This window comes from Antedon bifida, chromosome 1 (genome assembly GCF_963402885.1).
Source record: "Antedon bifida chromosome 1, ecAntBifi1.1, whole genome shotgun sequence".
NCBI lineage: Eukaryota > Metazoa > Echinodermata > Crinoidea > Comatulida > Antedonidae > Antedon > Antedon bifida.
In genome coordinates, this window is record NC_136226.1 from 11,952,096 (window position 1) to 11,972,674 (window position 20,579).

At 29.9% G+C, this 20,579-nt stretch overlaps 1 protein-coding gene across 3 annotated transcripts in view; it reads left to right on the forward strand.

The window, feature by feature from the left end:
• Window positions 1-20,579, forward strand: part of LOC144842301 (kalirin-like) — a 139,030-nt gene that overhangs the window by 100,229 nt on the left and 18,222 nt on the right. For 2 of the 3 annotated variants that reach the window (XM_078698737.1, XM_078698746.1), the window contains 5 exons: window positions 4,660-4,747; window positions 12,681-12,762; window positions 17,754-17,837; window positions 18,213-18,386; window positions 18,993-19,088. In XM_078698737.1, the coding sequence (XP_078554863.1) occupies window positions 4,660-4,747; window positions 12,681-12,762; window positions 17,754-17,837; window positions 18,213-18,386; window positions 18,993-19,088 (524 nt within the window). The remainder of the gene's footprint in view (window positions 1-4,659; window positions 4,748-12,680; window positions 12,763-17,753; window positions 17,838-18,212; window positions 18,387-18,992; window positions 19,089-20,579) is intronic. The other variant, XM_078698754.1, reaches the window with a different exon arrangement.

Sequence of the window (20,579 nt, forward strand, 5' to 3'; positions counted from 1 at the left end):
TATGACTATAAATTTAAGAATATAGAACATCGATATATCTGTGTAGTAATGTTACAGCAGTACGCTTTAAAAATAGAGTTCAGGAATTTGAGATGTATCACAAGATTGGTTAGTAAAGCAAATACAGGTGTATTGGAACTAAAGTATCATTCAGTTAGTCATACCATTGCCTGCTGTCTCATACAATCATTTCATAATTACTGCTGTTTCATTCATAAGGAATAATAATTAGTGGACTTGATTATATGGACTAGTTATCTCTGGTTTTTTCTAGCCTACAACATGCTTGTTAAAATTAGTTGCAAAATTACCCTTGTTTGATGCTCATTTTTATTAGCCCACTGGGCACAAAATGGTGGTAAATTCTCTAGTCCAAAGTGATTAGTAGAGAACAATGTTTGGCTCTTTGAAGCAGAAGTACCACTCTCAATAGCTTATAAACATACTGTTACTGTATGAAAGAATATAATTTAGAAATGTTATCAATGAAAACATGTCGGTATTTATATACTACATGTACAATTTAACAAAAATTGAGGAAAAAAAACTCTAAAGCAATAGTAATACAGTTCATAAACAAGATATAATTAAATTTAAAACGACTATAATCATGATATTGCTTGTGTTGATATGAACAGTAATTCTAACATTCAGTAAGCTATGTATTATGCAATAAATATGTCATTTAATCCTTTACATTAGCATTTTTAATTTTATCATAACATATAATTATGAACCCCATTATTGGATTGTATAATTATGACATAATATGAAATGTTAAATGAAACATATTGAATGGCTTTACATTATTATTATTGCAATGTTTTGATGCATACCGATTGGCCAAGTGTGTACCTTTGCGATAATCACTAAATTCCCCCTGTGTATTTTGGATTGAGCATTTGCGCAAAATGATAATATAGTCTAAATTGGAGTGTGTATTGCAGGTGACAAAACTGTGGTCTTGTTTTCATGTAACTCTCTTTTTGTATATATGATTTTAAGTAGAGATTACAATTGAACACTAGTGATATAGTATATTGTAACAGTAGGAATTATAAAAAGCTTAGGGCACGTAAAACAATTGACATTGAAGATATATTTTCCATTAAATTATGTTAAATTGCTTACCCTTGCCCTACACCACACATTAAAAAACTGAACTCCATCAAATATGCTGCTTGTTTACCCCATGAAAATCATGTCATAATAAAGTTCAATGAACATTGTGCATCGAAATAACACTGTATATTTACTATAACATTTAGGTTTGTACCTTTGGACTTCTAAATTGTTTAAATCTGCAATTACATGGTAAAAGTGTTTACCCTATGCAGTCACTTGGTCATGAATTGTTTATATTACATAGCCTATGTAAATACGTGAACGTGATTGGTTGAAACTGCGTCACATGACTACCACTGCGAGGATCGTAAATCGTATATATCCTCGAGAACGATGATATTGACTGAGTAATTTTCGCGTAATTATCGTGTCCCTGTCATTAATCATATAAATTCTCGAGTTCGATGATATTGACTGTGTAATTTTCGTGTGGCAACACTCGCGTTAAACAAAAGTCATCTACTGGATCTTGAACCTGCGATGGAATGCGGTGGAATTGTCACTCCATTACAAGACAACGCTTCACGCGCTGCGCCACGGAACTTGCTTGAAGAAATTAATCAACTAAACTATTTAAACTATGCATACATAGCGCCCTCATTTGTTATTAGTCCTCCCTAGATGTGATGAAAGACCATTTGTGATTGGTTAATACTCACAGTAGTAACCGGTACGCGCGCGACGCACGATACTCGCAACTGAACATCAGGTGATTCGGCTCGAAGAAAGAAGACGAATTGTTATTTATTCGGCCTATGATAATATTATTATTATTAATGTAGGCTTATTGATGGAAATTCTTCTGTTATTATTTAAACGACCTAGGCTAGTGAATATTTTATTGCCAAGGAATCATTAATTAGTAATTATCTGTATATTATTCTTCGCAAGGTAAGGTGTCTAGGCCTAGGCAGCTTGTTTACATACAATACAACAAGGAGGCTTAGATATATGCCTAGCCTAGCCTAGCTTCACCCGACCCAGCAGACTTGTTCTTGGCTATGTAATATAACAGATATCGCCTTTTATATCGGTAAAATATAAGATTTAACATCCCCTCGGGATGATATTATGTTCTCGGGGAATTATATATATCCCTCAGCTGCCGCTTCGGGATATATATATTCCCTCGAACATAATATATTTCACCTCTAAGCAGGCAATATCTGTATAATATTATTTGTATTCTGGTGACAGTTCAGATCTACAGTATCTTTATCTTATAAATTGACATGAATTATATAAATGACAACAAGTTATTGAATTAGTAGATGTTTTACCTTATTTATTTAAGGTGAAGTGATAACAACATAAAAAACCAATTATTACAGCAGTATAGTCTGGGAAAAAAATATTAACATTCAGTCTATTTTGAACTAACTGAACATTCATATATAGAAATATGGGAGGATATTATGATGACTTTTGTGTCCTTTCGAAATATAATTTATATATCGATGGAAGGACAATGCAAAGAATGAATTATGTCTTTTTAAAATATGAGAGGACACTGCAATGAGCAAATTAATACTGAATGTTGTGTCCTTTTTAGAGATAGTTATTTGAAGGATAGAAAATACTTTCACTATATTTAATACTTCAAATGTGAATTTTTTATTATGTCTTTCACATTTCCATATGCTTTTCTTATGATCCTTGTTCACTTTCACATCTCCGATTTCTCTTGCAATGGACCCCATTGGAAATAAATTGACATGTCGATTTTATGGGTCGTCCTTGCATCCATTCACTTTGGTTTTAATCAATTTTAATATTCCAATTGTTTGTTTTTTTTGTATTTTAAATGTATTGTTGAATGGATGCTAAATGAATAAATGGAAAATGAAATGAATTAAGGTCAAATTCATAACATTTCTTTTTCAAATTCCTCAAACTATTTCCCATATCGATATCATTTTATCGTTGGTTATGAAATTATGATATTTGAATTCCACATAACATAAGTATGTAAGTTCCCTTGCTATTTTAAAATATCAATGTAATATAATTATTTTATTACAAAGTATATTGACAATTGATTAGTGTATAGGTAACTGAAAAGTTGATGTATATGGCTTATGAAAATTCCATAAAAAAGTGAACTTTTGGTTGCAAAGTCATGAATTAAAAGAAATATTTTGAATACTGTAGGTTTATACTACATTGGTCAAATCAACTAAAATATGGTATGTATTGTTGATGATTTTTGTATGATTTCAAAGGATAAATGTATTGACTGAATGTTGTACAAGTATCATAGTATTAGAATTAAAGTCAGTGGGCGGGTGGTCAATATCTATACTAGAAATCTGTGGTACAGTAATTCCAAGTATTCTGCTGTTTGTTTTGGAAAGTCTATTTCATAAGTACGTCACAAGAGAGGAAGGCACAACAACTTGTTGGTGGTTCATTATTATAGTGAAGGAATTGGGAAATCAATATACAGTAGTACTATGTATACTGTAAACTTAAAAGTGGCAATAACCTTGAGGTTAGAAGTCAAGGGTCATATCCACTTGACAATGAGGCAATTGGTCCTTTGTAACTTATTCCATTTTTGGCTTAAATAAAGGATTACCCTATTGAAAAATCCTAGCCTTGAAACACATTTTGTTTCGTACTGAAGCAGTTTTATAGCCTTCCAATTTACAATGAGAAAAAGATGACACAAAAGTAGTAGGTTTAATTGTAGTATAGTGTCAACTCTCACAAAACCATACTTTTTCAAAAAAAAGTTGATTTTCGAATTTGCATTTTAAATGACGCAGACGTTGCGATTTTGAACATTTGACCAATACCATTTTAACATCAACTAGTAAAACTCCTGAGTTTCACACACTATCTGCAATTTGTATGGTATGTGTAAATCTGGAGTTTTACTAGTTGATGTTAAACGGGGACTATTTTAAAATTTCTCTACAAATATTTTGGGATAATAGTTTCTTGGTTCAAGATAACTATAGGCATATTGATCAAATTATAAAGGCATTATAGATCAAATTATGAGATCATTTTTTGTGATTGTATTATTATAGTGTTCCTATTTTATACATAATATGAATATCTGTACTATCAAGTAGGCCTGGTATCTATTTTAATATGTAATGCATAGTATACTACATTATTTAAATAATTTGTAATTACTGATTAATTAAGGTTAAGGATTTATAGAAACCTTTGTAATCTAATAGGTGTTTACTTAAACCTAATTAATTAGCATTATCGATTTATATAAGTTCATCAACTATATTGACCTGTGTAATGAAATGATGAAAACAAATCAGTAATATGAATTCAATACCTTAGTAGCAAATTGATGACTAAAAGAATTTTAGTTAAAACCTGTGATTCATCTCGGTCAGTTTATTTTAGTTAATATTTCGTGGGGTAACAGCTTATATTTTTTAACTTCTTTTTTTTCTTCTATTTATTTGTTTTATACCAAAATGTAGCATTATACAAGTACCACTAACCTTATTATTTATTTTTAAATACTTTACTGTCATAATAAATTCATTTTCTTTTTTTTTTCAGATTCCAATGAGGGAACAGGCTCGTCATCTGTACCTCTATCAAATCAAAGCAATGAATCCCCTGTATACAAGAGAAAAGGAAGTATAAAGTAAGTATTTTATTTCATATTCATCCAACAGCAAGCACAAACTCGCCAATTACAGGATGGATAAACTATTTTATATTTTTCATGCTTATAAACTAAGTCTCATTTGAAGCTTAGGGAGTGAGTTAAGAGTTGTGAGTTACAACCCTAGCACTAGGTCAGGATTGAACTCTGGACATTGGGATAGGAAGGCAAGCACGTTAACCACCAAGCTACAACTCCATTACTAATTAAATGAGGTTGTTCAGGTTGACAGTAAAATAGTACTGTAGTCTACAAATAAATCCAGCTTGATATACTATATTTCACTGTAGATTGTATAAACTGTGACTGGCTAGCCTACTGGGCTAACTTGCCACATGTGTCTGCTACAACATTCCGATCTCCCCAAAGAGTTACTTAGTGTCAGGCAGTTGCCACCAAATTGCGTTCATCCGTCTGTGATGAGGTGGACCAGAACACCGGGGTAACCACATCTCTTCCGAAAGGTGATCTAGATCCTGATGAACATGTGTTGCCACTGTTCGGCCATAAGTACTTTTGCGTTGTTTGTCCACTCGACTAAACTGTGTGAATGTCATTCCTTTGTTCTTGACCAGATGTCGTAGGTTCAAATCTAGCATCAACTATTGGTTGACAAAATGATGTTAAGATAATGCAATAACTTGTGATTCGTGATTTGTCTTTTATGAATATATTATTATAAATATATAACAATTTATGTAAAATTTATTCATCTTTTTATTATTTTTTTTATTCTTGTATATTTTATCTATTCTATATGTATATTTTAAGTCTGACTATTAATTAGAATATTGCCTATATACAAATGCGCAACTATAAATTTATATGCACGTCATTACATTTATATTTATGATACTGTACAATTAATATGATGTATACAACTTTTTCTCAACTTCCATTCCACGATATAGATTATTCTGATGAACTACATGCATCACATATACCTCCAGAAATAGATAATGTTGATTTTAATCCTCTGATAGATAACGACCTCAAATTCGACCAACAATCCAACATGTTAATAGATCATCTTAATTTAAGGTCATCCACGCTTGATAATTGCAAATATCATGATATTAATATATTTAATAATTTTACTGGCAAATTACCAGATAGTAATCACCTATCTCTATTACATCTTAACATCAGAAGTGTATCTAATAAATTTGATAAACTTAACGAACTCGTACATTCTATTAACTTAAAATTCAGCATAATTGGCCTTTCTGAAACCTGGTTGAATGAAAGCAAAATGCATCCATTTCTTCATAATTATACTTTTTTATCTAGTGATCGCATTGGCAATAAAACAGGAGGTGGTGTTGGCTTGTTTGTTAAAAACTGTATAAATTATAATATCAGAAATGATTTAATTTTGCCAAAAGAAATATGTGACTCACTATTTATAGAAATCATTCATAAAAATAAGAAAAATTCTATTATTGGCGTTATCTATAGACCACCGGATTCCAATATTGATACCTTCTCTACAATAATAAATGACCTACTAACTAAAATAAATTCTGAAAATAAATATTGTAATATAATGGGAGATTTTAATATTGACCTTATTAAATTTCATAACCATAATCATATAAATAATTATCTAAATGTTATTTTATCAAATTCTTTTTTTCCTACTATTTCGAAACCAACCAGAATTACAACAAATAGTGCGACTCTTATTGATCATTTTTATACAAATCACATAAATCTTGAAATAACATCCGGAATAATAATATCAGATATCTCTGACCATCTACCTATATTCCAAATAATTGACTATGATTTATGTTTTAAAAACACCTCAATTGATTACTCACATTATGTTGCTGACATAAATTCACTAAATTTTGATCTATCACAGGCTGATTGGTCAAGTGTTTATAATGCTGATTATAAATCTGCTATTGATACATTTAATGATATATTTTTTAGTATTTATCAACGACACTTGGTCACTAAAGAAATTAAAATAAATAAATATAAAAAATGCAAACAGCCTTGGATGACCCCTACTCTTCTAAAAAGCAGTCAACGAAAACACTACCTTTATAAAAAATATATTAAATCTCAGAGCCCAAATGATAAAACAACATACACAAGTTATAATAATTTATTTATTGCTCTTTGTCGTACTGCTAAAAAACAATATTATGAAAGAAAATTCAGTCAAGTCAAAACAAATATTAAGAAAGTTTGGGGTGTGATAAATTCTGTATTAAATCCAGCTAGAAAAATTAATAAAAATCCCTCAGTCTTGAAAATTGGGGATGAATTTATTTATGATACTAACTCTATATGTGATCACTTTAATAAATATTTTTCAGAAATCGGTTTAAAAACGCTCAACTCCATTCCAGATAATAATATTGATCCAATGTCGTATTTACCACCCCCACCCATTAATTCATTTTTTATTAACCCAGTCACTGAAAATGAAGTGTTGAACATGATCAACAATCTAGACTCTAATAAAGGATCAGGACACGACTCCCTTACACCTTCTGTTCTTAAAAAAGTTACTCCTTTTATTTTAATTCCTCTTACTTATGTTATCAATTTATCTTTTACTACAGGAATCGTACCTGATCATATAAAATTAGCTAAAGTGGTCCCAGTTTTTAAAAAGGGAAATGCAAATTTACTTAATAATTATAGACCGATTTCCGTTCTCCCCATTCTCTCAAAAATAATAGAAAAATTAATGCATACTCGTCTTTATACATATTTAACTAAACATAACATCCTAAATAATCATCAATATGGTTTTCGTAAAAAACACTCTACATGTCACGCTATGCTTGAACTTATACATTCAATTAATAATGCATTTGAAAATAAAGAATTTTTGTTAAGCACTTTTCTTGATCTATCCAAAGCTTTTGATGTTGTTAATCATGATATTTTACTTTCAAAACTATTACGTTATGGCATTAGAGGTGTTTCATTAAAATGGTTTATTAGTTATCTTAGTAATCGTAAACAATATGTACAGATTGGTAACTGTAAATCATCGGCAAAGAACGTTCCATGTGGTGTACCACAGGGGTCGGTCCTTGGACCCTTATTATTTCTTATTTACGTAAATGACATAACCTTTGTTAGTGATACACTGAATATTGTTTCTTTTGCCGATGATACAACTTTATTTTATTCAAACAAAAATATTGATTTATTAGTAAATACCTTTAATTTAGAATTAAAGAAGATTGAAAATTGGTTCTCTTCTAATAAATTATTGATTAATACTTCAAAAACAAATTTCATTATATTTCACTCCCATCGTAACAGGCATAAATTAAGTAACAAAAACATTCAAGTTGTTCTAAATGGTAAAAATCTGGACCGGAAAAACGAAACTTTATTTCTTGGAATTTTAATTAATGAAAACTTAAATTGGACCGGTCATCAGAAAAATATTTCAATCAAAATGTCTAAATGCATTGGTGTTATAAACCAGATAAAATATTTTTTTCCTCAACACATTTTACTTTCTTTGTATAATTCGCTTATATTACCACATTTACTTTATTGCAATATTATATGGGCAGCTGATTATCCTTCAAATTTACATAGAATTTTCATTTTACAAAAACGTGTTGTTCGATTATTAAACTTTGAACAATCTACATCTGCATCAGAACCTTTGTTTAAAAAACTTAAAATTTTAAAAATATATGACCTTCATAAACTTCAAGTTACTTCTTTTATGTTTGAATATGTTACTGATTTATTACCAAAGTCTGTTTCAATGTTATTTTCAAATCGTTTATTAGATCATACCTATAACATAAGAAATCCGCATAAATTGTATGTTCCATTTGTTAAACTTAGAAAAAGCCAGTTTTTTATTACTTACTTAGGACCAACGTATTGGAATAATCTAGATTCAACTGCCATAAATCATTTATATACTGTAAATTTATTTAGAAAGCATATAAAAACCCTTTATTTATCTTGTTACCAAACCTACTAAATATGTTGCGCATTGTATAATTTATTTAATTGTATGCGTTGTATTTGTATATTTATACGGTACCGTTCTTATTTTTGTTTGAATTTTTATTATTATTTTAGGGGTCAATGTGAGACAAGTTTTACTTCTAATTTTGATCCCTGAGATGGTCTTATATTAATTGTTTATTATTGTTTATTGTAATATTGTTTGTTATATATTGTGACCATCTTAAATAAATGTTATTGAACTTGATTGAACTTGATACCTACTTTTGCTTTGTTTATTATACTATACATATTTTGTAAATTAAAATGCACATTCATTATTATTTACCTGCGACTTTCCTAGTAAGAAATATATTAGTAATACAATTATTGGAAAAGGTTCAACAACACCAATTCTGAGAGTTTTTTCTCATATACATACCCAGAAAAAAAGGCTGAATTCTTACAATTGAACGTGATATGACCAAATTAAATGTGTACAATAATAGTACAATAACCAAACAGATATTAATTTTTAAAAATTTAATAAATAAAAGATCAATTCAAACAAAAACAAACATTTTAATCATTATTTCATTATACATATAGTATAGCTCTATTATAAAGATTAGAGTCCCTATAGATTGATATATTGTCAACTTTTTATCTAGACTCTACAGTACAAGAAATGTAAACCTTTTATTTATTTTTCTACTTAAAATATAAAAATAATGTACTAATTAGTATTCATTGGAATGAGCTTATTAGGTATGCGAAACCTCTTATAATAAATTATGATTTTTGATTTTCACTCTCCAAAGGGATCAGTTTATTTGTGTAAGTGTTTTCAATCCAACATGAGGGTTCTGAGTCTTTGGTAAACAAAGTATTTAATAGCTATGCATTATAATACTGTATGTTTATTATAGTATGAAACTCCTTTTTTGTACCTCTCGTGTAGTATAGAGGACCTGACATAGATATTCCTTTCAGATTGCATCTCGCTGCTGAGGGCTTGCCTTAATAATGCATTTGACATTTCTGAAACAAAATCAATAAGACTTGAGAGTTGTATGTTTGCCTTGATCAATTTATCGGCCATCTCAAAACGCTCAAGAATGCTAGTATTTTTAGCCAAGCATCAAATAAATATTTGTAAAAAAATAAATTTAAGCAATTAACATAATGTAAACTGTTTTCAACAACAGCATTGGTCTCATGATAAATTATATGATTCATGTGACCTGCATATTGTTGTGCTTTAAAGAAAATTAGGCATAAAAAAAAATTATTGTTATCACAAAAAGGCAGATACCGTACTGCCACTAACAATCCATGCTCAATATAAAGTACAGTATTTAGTGGCTATTAAATGAGGCAGCGGGTGTAGGGCCTAAAAATACTGAAACAATGTTTGTTTGATTAAATAGTCACTTGTCTTGATACATTTCTCAACTCTAGATATGAAAGTACAGTTGAACCTCTATTAAGGGAACCCAACATAGTAACTGTATCCCCTTAATGGGGTTGACCATAGTGTACAACCTATGTGTGATCCATTGTTCATTTATCTGCTGAATCGAGGTGACAAGGCAGGGTTCTACTCTAAATAGTTCAAACATCCATTTGGCATCTAAAACATTGATGATTTCATTTTATGTATTTAATGCTTATTTCAAACTCATCTCATTAAATATTATAATTTTGAAAAATAATTACCAGTTGCTAACTATAAAGAATGCTACTACAGTTTGATATAATAGATTTTCATACAAATATTTTCAATTATGAAATTCATTTTAGCACACATATTTCAATTTACCATCCCCACCATTACTGCAATTATTATTATAATTGTTTTACTTGGAATTCAATTATTTATGGTGGTATTATAACTGCTTTGGTTTTCCAATCATAAATCATTGATTTACATTTTTATAATTTGATATTCATTTGTGAGAAGGGATGGAATGTGGGGAGGAGAGATCAATGGAAATGTATTAGGCCCATGTTATGCAAAGTAACATACAGTAGTACTTGCCATTCATTAAATATTCATGTTTATATGAATAATAAAGATTTGTTCTGTTTTGAAATATTTCCAGGGCAGTTGATATATTTATTAAACAGTCCCTGGCATAATAATGATGGTAATAATAATAATATTTTGTCAATTGAAATTTACTTTACACCATTTTATCTGTTTTCCTATGATGATGGAAGAATAATATGTCATGGATGTATATACCTTTATTAAAATAAGGACAAAATAACAATTAAAAATGAAATCATGTCTTATAAAGTAGATTTTTTATTCCATTAATCTAATAATAACTATACCAATTATAACTCTAAAATTAAAGATTTTTCTTGGTCCGCAAAAGATATTTTGAACTGAATTTCTTACAAATATTATATTTTAGACCTATAATACATCTTCCATCTACCACATCTTTACAATACAACCTTTAAAAGGTCTTTTTCCAGTCCAGTTACTTCTGAACTTTTATTTCAGCTCCATTATGATTCAAAGTAGTAGTGGTGCCAGTCCGATTGATGATTACAACACCTTTAGTGTTATGAATAACTTTTTACTAACTTGATAATTAGTGATTAAGATTAGAAATAAATAATTTGTTTAGGCCTTGAATCTCCTATGAATGTTTAGTTAAGGGAATAATCACTCCATTTACTGGTGGTGATACACGCTGGACTTTAAAAATGGAAAATTTAACAAAGGTAACTTTATCCAAGACCATCTGTAAGTTTGACCATTGTTCGCACTTGAATATTTTCACTTGTTAGTTTTATGATAGTTTTAATAAAATTGAACTAAACTAGGATTAAAGTTGATGGTATGATCAGCTCATTTTACTTGGAAAGCCGAGTAACAAATAGGGGGACCTGCTCCAGTACTCCCAGCAACCAATAACATCTATAGTCATTGCCAGATGAAGACTTGTTGAAAACAAGTTGAAGCATCGCATAAGTATGTATTCATGAATGGTTTAACGTAAAGAATTATATACAAATGGTTTAACTCAAGTTTCATGTACGGATTGGACTTTTTAGCCAGAATGGTTAGTTTTACCAAGACAATTGTATAGTTATACTGGGCAGGCAGTGGTTTTAATTTAACTCTGGGGGAATTATAGGGCATTCGGATTGTCTTTTCTTGGTCACTATAGCCTGCGACTCAGCTTAACTTGACCTGATTAAATCCAGTGCGAATGAGGATTTACTATTTTTGATTAAATCAGAATTTTAAGTTAAAGACAAATTTTAAGTCACAATAATCACCTCGCTCAGTGACAGATAATTGTTTCATTTTCAATTCTACGCTAATCTGTTGTTGATTTTTTTTTTACCTGAGAATTCAGTCTAATAAGCAGATTAATTCATGTAAAAGAGATGTGACAAAGTGTTTGTTTAAATTTCTAGCACTTGGAATAACCCAACTATATCAGTAACCTTCAATGATAACATGCAATAATTGTTTTTAAGCCGGGGTATTACTTACTAAAGTCATCGTTCTTCAGTAAAGCCATGATAAGTGACGTTGCTGAAAATGTCAATAGTGTGGCCTAGAATACCCAACTTACGGTTTTATTATTATATTTGCGTTTGTTAATTTTTTTTAATTGGTTTGCTAAATATATTCATCATCATCACCATTGGTTATATATATATTGGTATAAACCTCCATGGTTATATCATCAATCGCTTGATGTAACCCTCCTCAAGCATTTTCAATTTCCTCTTCTTTGTAGCTATTTACCATTTCAAAGTCCTTGAATACCTCTCTTTCATCTCTTCATCTTTGTTGTCTTTCTATTGGTGGCCATTCTGTGACTCTTTTTGTTAAATATATTTACAGTGTTTTAATAAAGGACAAAACATAGAATCACAGTTGTCATTATTCCAATGTACCATATTCTATAATTATTTTTTTTAAATATATTATTAGAAAGTGGTTAAAGAGTCCAGTACGAAGGAAACTTAGTGGCAAACAAGATAAAAAAGACCAAACAAATGGTAAAAGCTCTAAGGTAGGTACAAAATAAATGAATATAATAATCTGTAACAAATTGAATAAAAGAATAAAATTGAATTCAATACAATAAAGAAACAATATATGAAAAAATAATAAAGAGGGCAAAGTGTAAAGAATCAACGATTTCAAGTGTCAAGCCGAAAAAAAAACCACTTGCACATATATTAAATAAACACAAATGAGGGATCATCTACATAATGAAAAGGCATTTGCTTATTTTAATTGAGAGTGTACAGTAATTGGATATAATTTGATACTTAATCTTGGATGTGCAATAAAACTTAAGATGAAAAATATCTGTCGCAAATCAACAGTTGATGTTGACAACAATTAACAACAAATTTTGTTTTTGTTTGACAAAGATATGAACATAAGGATAAATTAAACTGGATCTCTCACTCTCCGGTGGCTGTGGTGGTCACTTTAACCATAGAGAAACTAACTTATTTCTCTATGCTTTATTCTGTCCAGGGCCAATCTGGATAGAAGGCTTTAAATTTATTATTAGGTTGAAAAAAATGATCACACGAACCTACCCACATAACACTACTACTATAGTAGAAATAAAATCCATCAAATAAGTTTATATACACATTTTAGGTGATTAGCTAACAAGATTTAGAAGGTCTTAAAATCTTAAATTTCAATTTTTTGTTTTAGTTATATATTTAAATGTATGAATGAACTGAAATATTATGTGACTGACCCTTTATATTAAATGTAATAAATTTGTTATTAGAAATACATATTATTTATACCATTGTATTTTTATAATTCATCAATTTTCATCTGATAGTGTAAAACATTTTAACGACATCAATATTGTGTTGCTATTGGTTCGTTAGCCCGTATTACCTACACGTACCATTGTAGACCTTTTGCATCAAGTCTTGGGGTTTACTTATATTATGTTGATTTAAAGTCTGTTAGTACTCTTCAAGTGCCAAATGCATTACTAACTCACCACTGTAAAGGAAGTGGACACTGTGATTTTATACTATTTCTACTGTATATGCTGACAACACTGCATGTGCTGTGCATATTAACATTTACAGCAAAATACTTGTGAAGAGAATATTCATGATAGCTGGTACTCTACAGTTTATGGCCAGCTATCTTTCTGCAATGTTTCTTTGGGTCATGGGCGCACATTCAGTCAATATCTCACAGTAAATATTTGAATGATCTGACAAATAAATGCTGCGTTCTTCGAGTTCTTGATCATTTCATAACTTGTTTTAAAAATGGATAGTCTACTGCGGAGTGTGTCTGTTCGTTTTGGGAAACTTCGCAGTAGTTATTGCTATGATCGGTTGCGTACTCACATACGTCGTAAGGGGGATGTTTATCATGCTTTTCGTGAACTTACAGTCCAACAAATAGTTCTTATGGTAAGAATTTGTTAAATATTTCTGTTAATTTTTTAATTGCATAAATGATAATTTCTAATGAAGATTTATTATAGTGTAATTTCTGAGGATAAATTGAATTACTAGTTCGTATGCAATTACATCAAACTATCATTACCAGGTATATCTGTTATGTTTACAATGCAAACAAAATAAAAACATTAATAAGCATGAAATTAGAAAATAAAATAGGCCTGGAAAATGGTTCTTTTGTGCCTATTTAAAATAAATAATGATTTAAATTTTAAAAAGTAAAATGTAGGAATATTATGTTAAATAATTCAATATTTAATAAATTATGTAATATTATTATTGTGCCATAGAAATGTGTGCCATCAAGTTGATTAAATTTGTAATTCACCAATTTTACATCTAATTATTATTAAACATAGAAAGTTTGTTGGCAAGACATGAAATTAAAGATACAAACATGATAATTGCATTTTGTTGAGAATTCTAGAAAGCTTGATAAAATCATTCCACCTTGAATATTTAATTTTAATTTCTACTCTATGATTGATAATGTTCCGCACAACCATCACTATGTTATGTTAGTGCATGGTTTTCATTAAATAGAGACACTGAATAGCCAACGACGTTGTCTTGCACATAATGAGCAAATATATATTAAGTATTAAATGGCAAACTCGAGTTAAATTGACAAGGGAAAGGTACATCATTGCTTCTGCCGCTGTTCTAGCTGTTCTACGTTATTTATTTGATTTTGTTTGATGCTTATATTTCTCTTAAAAATAAACTTGAATATTTTATGTTTGTTGATATTAGCCAGATCTCTCTCATTTGCTATGCTTGTAAAACATATTACCCTGGGGATACTTCTTGAACTGTTGTAGTTCAATGCGATAGCTTTACTATAACTATATGCCTCCAACTGTTTCGTGTGTCTACTCATGGATCCTCATATTAAGCAAAATTATAATAGTAATTTTATATCGATTGAAAAAAGTATCATGAATAGAAATATGGTAAATCAAGAAAGACGTAACATAAAGACTGCACAACATGTTACACATTTATAAAACAAAAAATAATAATTGTTGCTACGTATGTGATAAATTAATATAAATAATTAATTTTGTATTATAATGTTTCATGTATAAACACATGTAAGTGTTTATGATGAAATACATTTAAAAAAATGTTAGATTTATTTTAATCCAAACCCATTGTATTATATAAAGTCTACTTTTATTTAATTTAAATATATTCTGAGGAGAAGCCCTTTTAAATAAAGAACATACAGAATACATTTGATAGCATCAGTTCATTTAAAATATAGTGTATAATTTCTATAGAAATGTTGTTATTGCTTAATAATTGTAGTAATTGTCGTAGGAGGAAATTATAAATATGAATTTGAGATATTACGTTGTGTGTTGCTACCTTGAAAGAATGGCTTCCCGTAGTGATGTAGTAAAATATTGATCCATAATAATAAAGTTGTAATGAAATAGACATGGACAATTTGAGCCATAGCAACCCCAAGCCCTATGGCCATTGCATTATGTTGCTTGAGAGTTGAGGTTTATCCATCTTGTATAGGTAGTAGGAGGCCATTGATTAGAAATGTACACCACCAATGAAAATTGTATTTTAAATTATTTCTGCTGCATCACTCAAAGGCAATTAGATAAATATACATAAATTATGAATCTTGGATAGCAATGATATTTTTTAAGTTGAATCAATGATAATAGCAGTAGCACTTTTAATTATTTTCAATTATAATAGATAGATATTGATGATATTTATGATTACAATAATGATTATATTATCTCATATTAATATAAACGTACATAGTGTGTACATAGTAGTATAGAAAAAAAAATGTGGGTTGGTTGCAATCAGAATGTTAATTAAATCCTAATATAGAGGAATGAATTGTACGTCTTTGTTGATTAAGTTAGAATTTTATAATATATTAACTGTATATGACTGATATATAATTATGTCCCCAGGCCTAAATTAAAGGGTGGGATTTTATACTCAAGCATGGGATATCTTAAAATTAAATTTAAATAATATCATCAGCTCAATTAGTTAACATAAAAGAAGTTTGTTAGAAGTTTAACTAATTATTCCTTCCTCCTAGTTATTGGAATATTGAGTGTACTCGTACCATTAAATTCACAGGCTACAATTAGCAAAACTGAAAAATCCAAACATTTGTGAACTTCATAATTTGGTTTTCATGGCCAAAGGAAGTTCAGCTAAGGTGCATCTAGGATGTGATCTCAAGGTCCAATGCGTTTGGCTTGATAACAGTTTACTCATTTTAAGGGCTATCATTATTAAATGTTTTCCATTTCATTTGATATGATTGCATTCATGAATAACATTCTTAACATATTAATTATAAACCCCCAAAAAAATCTTACATAACCATACAGAATACCTATCTTGCCGCAACAGTGGCATAATGCACCTGGTTTTGACACCACTGGAACAGAGGGTTCTCCCAATTTGGCAAAATCACTGGCCACTCTGACGTTGTTAGCCTTTGACATCCCTGTTTTTAAGTTCAGTAAATACCATCAACTTCTAATTTCAACTTTCGCATATTTGTCAACATTGCTTAAATTGAGATAAAACCTTGGCGCGCGTGCACAGTATTGAACATGTAATTTTAATAAGGACCTTTTTCGGAATTCAATTTATAGTATACTATATTATTCTTTTTTACTTTATTGTATTCGGAATTAAATTTTTTTCTGGGACCTTCTCTGGGGCCCCCTTTAGTTTGGGGCCCCTAGGTTTAACCAGTGAGCGATTATAGCCGTTACGCCACTGAATAGCAAATATTCCATGTAATATTTCTAGGTCATCAGGTGACACCGCATGACCCATAATAGGAAACTATACAGCTACAGTTAGGAATATATATTAAAGGGGCTGAGTACATTAATTGTCAGGTTCTTGTCTCTCTGAATATAGTTCAAAATAAAGCAATTTAACAGTACAGAAGATAACAGTTCTATAGGAATGTAAAGTGGTATTATAAAATACAAAATAAGAAAATTTGAAAAATATTTCAAAGAATAATTTAACTTTTTATCAATAAAATAAAACAGTAGATTAGATACAGTTGATCTACCATAGCATTCCATACATGTTATTGTTGGTAAAAATATTTTTGCCTCCATAAAATTGTATTTTTCCGTCGTTGTTGTTCCCAGACACTGGGTGTATTGTGTAGGCTGTCATCAAATTTAAAATTTATATGAAACCTCTCTCTCCCTAAGCCTCATAATCTATGTTATTGTTGAGAAAAAATATAATTCTACCACCATCATTCAAATTTATTTTATCTTATCAAAGCTGTATTAAAAAAACTTCCTCCCATGATGTCACCTGGAGATGGTGAATATTTATGTCTTTTCTTTTACCTAGATGCTAATAAAACAGATTCATTTATCTTTTACATTTTTGCTTTACCTGTAGTGCACATCATTTAGAAAGTTTCGTAAACGAACCCCAAAAGATCTATCGTACAGCAACCACTACAGTATTTTTGATTTTCATAATCTCTGATTCTTTATTGTCATATATTTTACAGCAGCAACTTGGGAACTCAAATAGTGATCCTAATAGTAAAGACTATGATCCTCCACTTGCTCAACAAGAAGATTTAGGCGAAGAGGTAACTTTAATTTTCTTCCAAATTGATCAATAATAATGTGATGTTTAACACTCAAAAACGATATCTCCATGATTCATATATTGTTCTATTAATTAGTTGCCTAAATTGATTGAAACGGATTGAGAGAAGAAGCATTTTTACATTTTGTAGTGTTTGATTCCGAAAAGCAAGTTACCTAAAACATGAGTATGATGTGTATGGCAATGCTCAGAATTGTCTGGCTTACTTACTTAAACATCATCAAGAAATTGTCTACCACCTACAAAAACATTGACGGATTGCCAAATAGAGTGGAAACTAATATACTCATTGTAAAGTATACTTACATTACATACTCCAAGGCTGAAATAAATGTAATATAAATTATGTTTTCAGGAACGTGTTGCAAGTCGAGAAAATCTTTTGTCAAAAAAGAATACAAAGATTGAACTAGTTACAGAAGACGAGGAGACGTATGAAGCAGAACCTTCGCTGCTACCACCCCCAATGGAATTGCAACATCATACAAATTTAATGTCTGCAAAAGAAGGAAAAGAAGAGAATAAAGAGGTAAATAAATCAGTAATACTGTTTTATGTGAGTTTCTGCATCATTGGTGCTCTCATTTCATTAATGACACAATATTGGCTGTATGCACAGATATGTTATCTAATGCAAAACTATTTTATAATCTAAATCAAACAAAATAGATTTGAACCCAATACCTGGGTTGTGCACTCACTCCTCTCAACATCACCCGCATCACCAGGTTTAGTAAACAGAATATGTGTCATAGATAATTATTAGGATTGCTTTTAACTGTAATATAGGGACATTCATAGCGTTCAAGTTATATCATCACATGTATTGTGGGGATGGGATTAACCCTCCACCACATGCAAAGAGGGAGTCTTAACCATTAGACCACAGAGGCTTATGGTTCAATAAGTTAGATAACTGGCACATAAATATATCATGCGATGTGTTGTATATATGACCTTTTACTTGTTAAGCTTTTTTATTTTTAAATATTGGTATAATAGTACAAATAGTGTATGAAGTTATTTGCTTTTTCATTACTTGTTGCATGTATTTATTTTTTTGGCCCTTATATTTTTGTAGCCCTATTTATCTGTTGCTATTTAAAAAAAAACCAAATATCACTCTTTGCTACAGTCACATATATCCCTTGGTGCTATCCCAGCCTGCATCACAGGCTCTGCCACTGAAATCGCAGCAGAAATCGAAAGTATGGTTCGTCTTAGAATGGTGGTATGTTACAGCCAGTGCATGTATTTTTGTTATATTTTTGCACTCTTTAATTTCTATCAGTTTTCCTTTGCACTTGATTGCTTTTTTTAGTTTGCTAAATTTTCTATATCTAATTAGCTATACCTTTTGTCAACCAGAGCACTGCTTTGATTAATCTATTGTGCTTATTGTGTTTTTTTTTTCCAAAGTTGTTTTAGATTGTTAAACTAACATTACTTGCATGAATGTTAATTATAATTTGTTTTTAATTAATTAACATTGTCTTCTCTGCTTTAGATATATTACGTTTTAATCTTCATACCATGAACCTATAAATTATTACTAATTTATAGGTCCATGTTCATACTAATTAAAAAATCACATCTGCATGTGTACCAGGGTGATTGTCAACAACTCTATTCCTTTGGTGGGATAGAGTTTTTTAAATTAATTTATTAATATAAGGATGTTTGCTTTCAAGTTTTGAATTTGAATGGTTAGGGCTGGTGAACTTTTTTTTAAATTTTTAATAAAAAGTATACTCCTGTCTACAGCCTTCAAATCTAATGTCTTGCACTTCTCTAACACACATACATTTATACACTCTCAAACCTAAATGAAATTGAAAATCAAAACCATTGGTCTAGTCCAAGTGGGAATGTTGACTGTACATAGTCAAAAGTACACTATTACATTTATTTTTCTATTGACAATTGTTCAGATTAATAATTAGCTCATTAGATTCACAACTCATTAAACAAATCATGTTGTTTAACATATAGCTGCATACATAGTAGCTGTACTATACTGTAGTATTGCATGTAAAATAGTTAACTGAACATAGATAGGTAAATGATAGATGCTGTAGTTGTAGTTAACCTCTATTTAAGAGACACCTGATTCAGTTGACACATAATTGCTGGGTATAAAATGTGTCCCCTTAATAGGAGTTTTACTGTATTCAATTTTGACTAATAATAAGGTTAAATTACCCAGTTGTTATATTGTTAGTAGTAAAAAAGAAACCGCAACTACATTTTGAATTTTGGTGAAAGTGGAAGTGTCATTTTAACACATTGGTACTAAATTATATACATTATCAACCAATAATTATCTGTTATAAATTCCATCAAGTTCACTCACCACTTAATCAAATTGGTTTATCTATGTAAAGTTACAACTGCATATTGATTTTACTCTGTTTTGATATGGTTATGCTTTCATCAATTTACTATCAAATTATGGGATATTTTTATCCACTAGACACAACATATTCTTGCATATATAGATATATTTTTGTCAAAATTATATTTTATTTTTGGACACCTATTCAGAGGACACTCATTTTTACCGTGAAATACATGTGAGGAATATAACTGTTTTACTACTATGGTCTTGAAGGTGTCCCCGCCCCTTAATAAGGGGCTCTACTGTAATCGCAATTCAATAGTATTAACAACCAAATAATCATTGTTTTTTTTATTTTGTTATATATCTTTATACACACTTCAC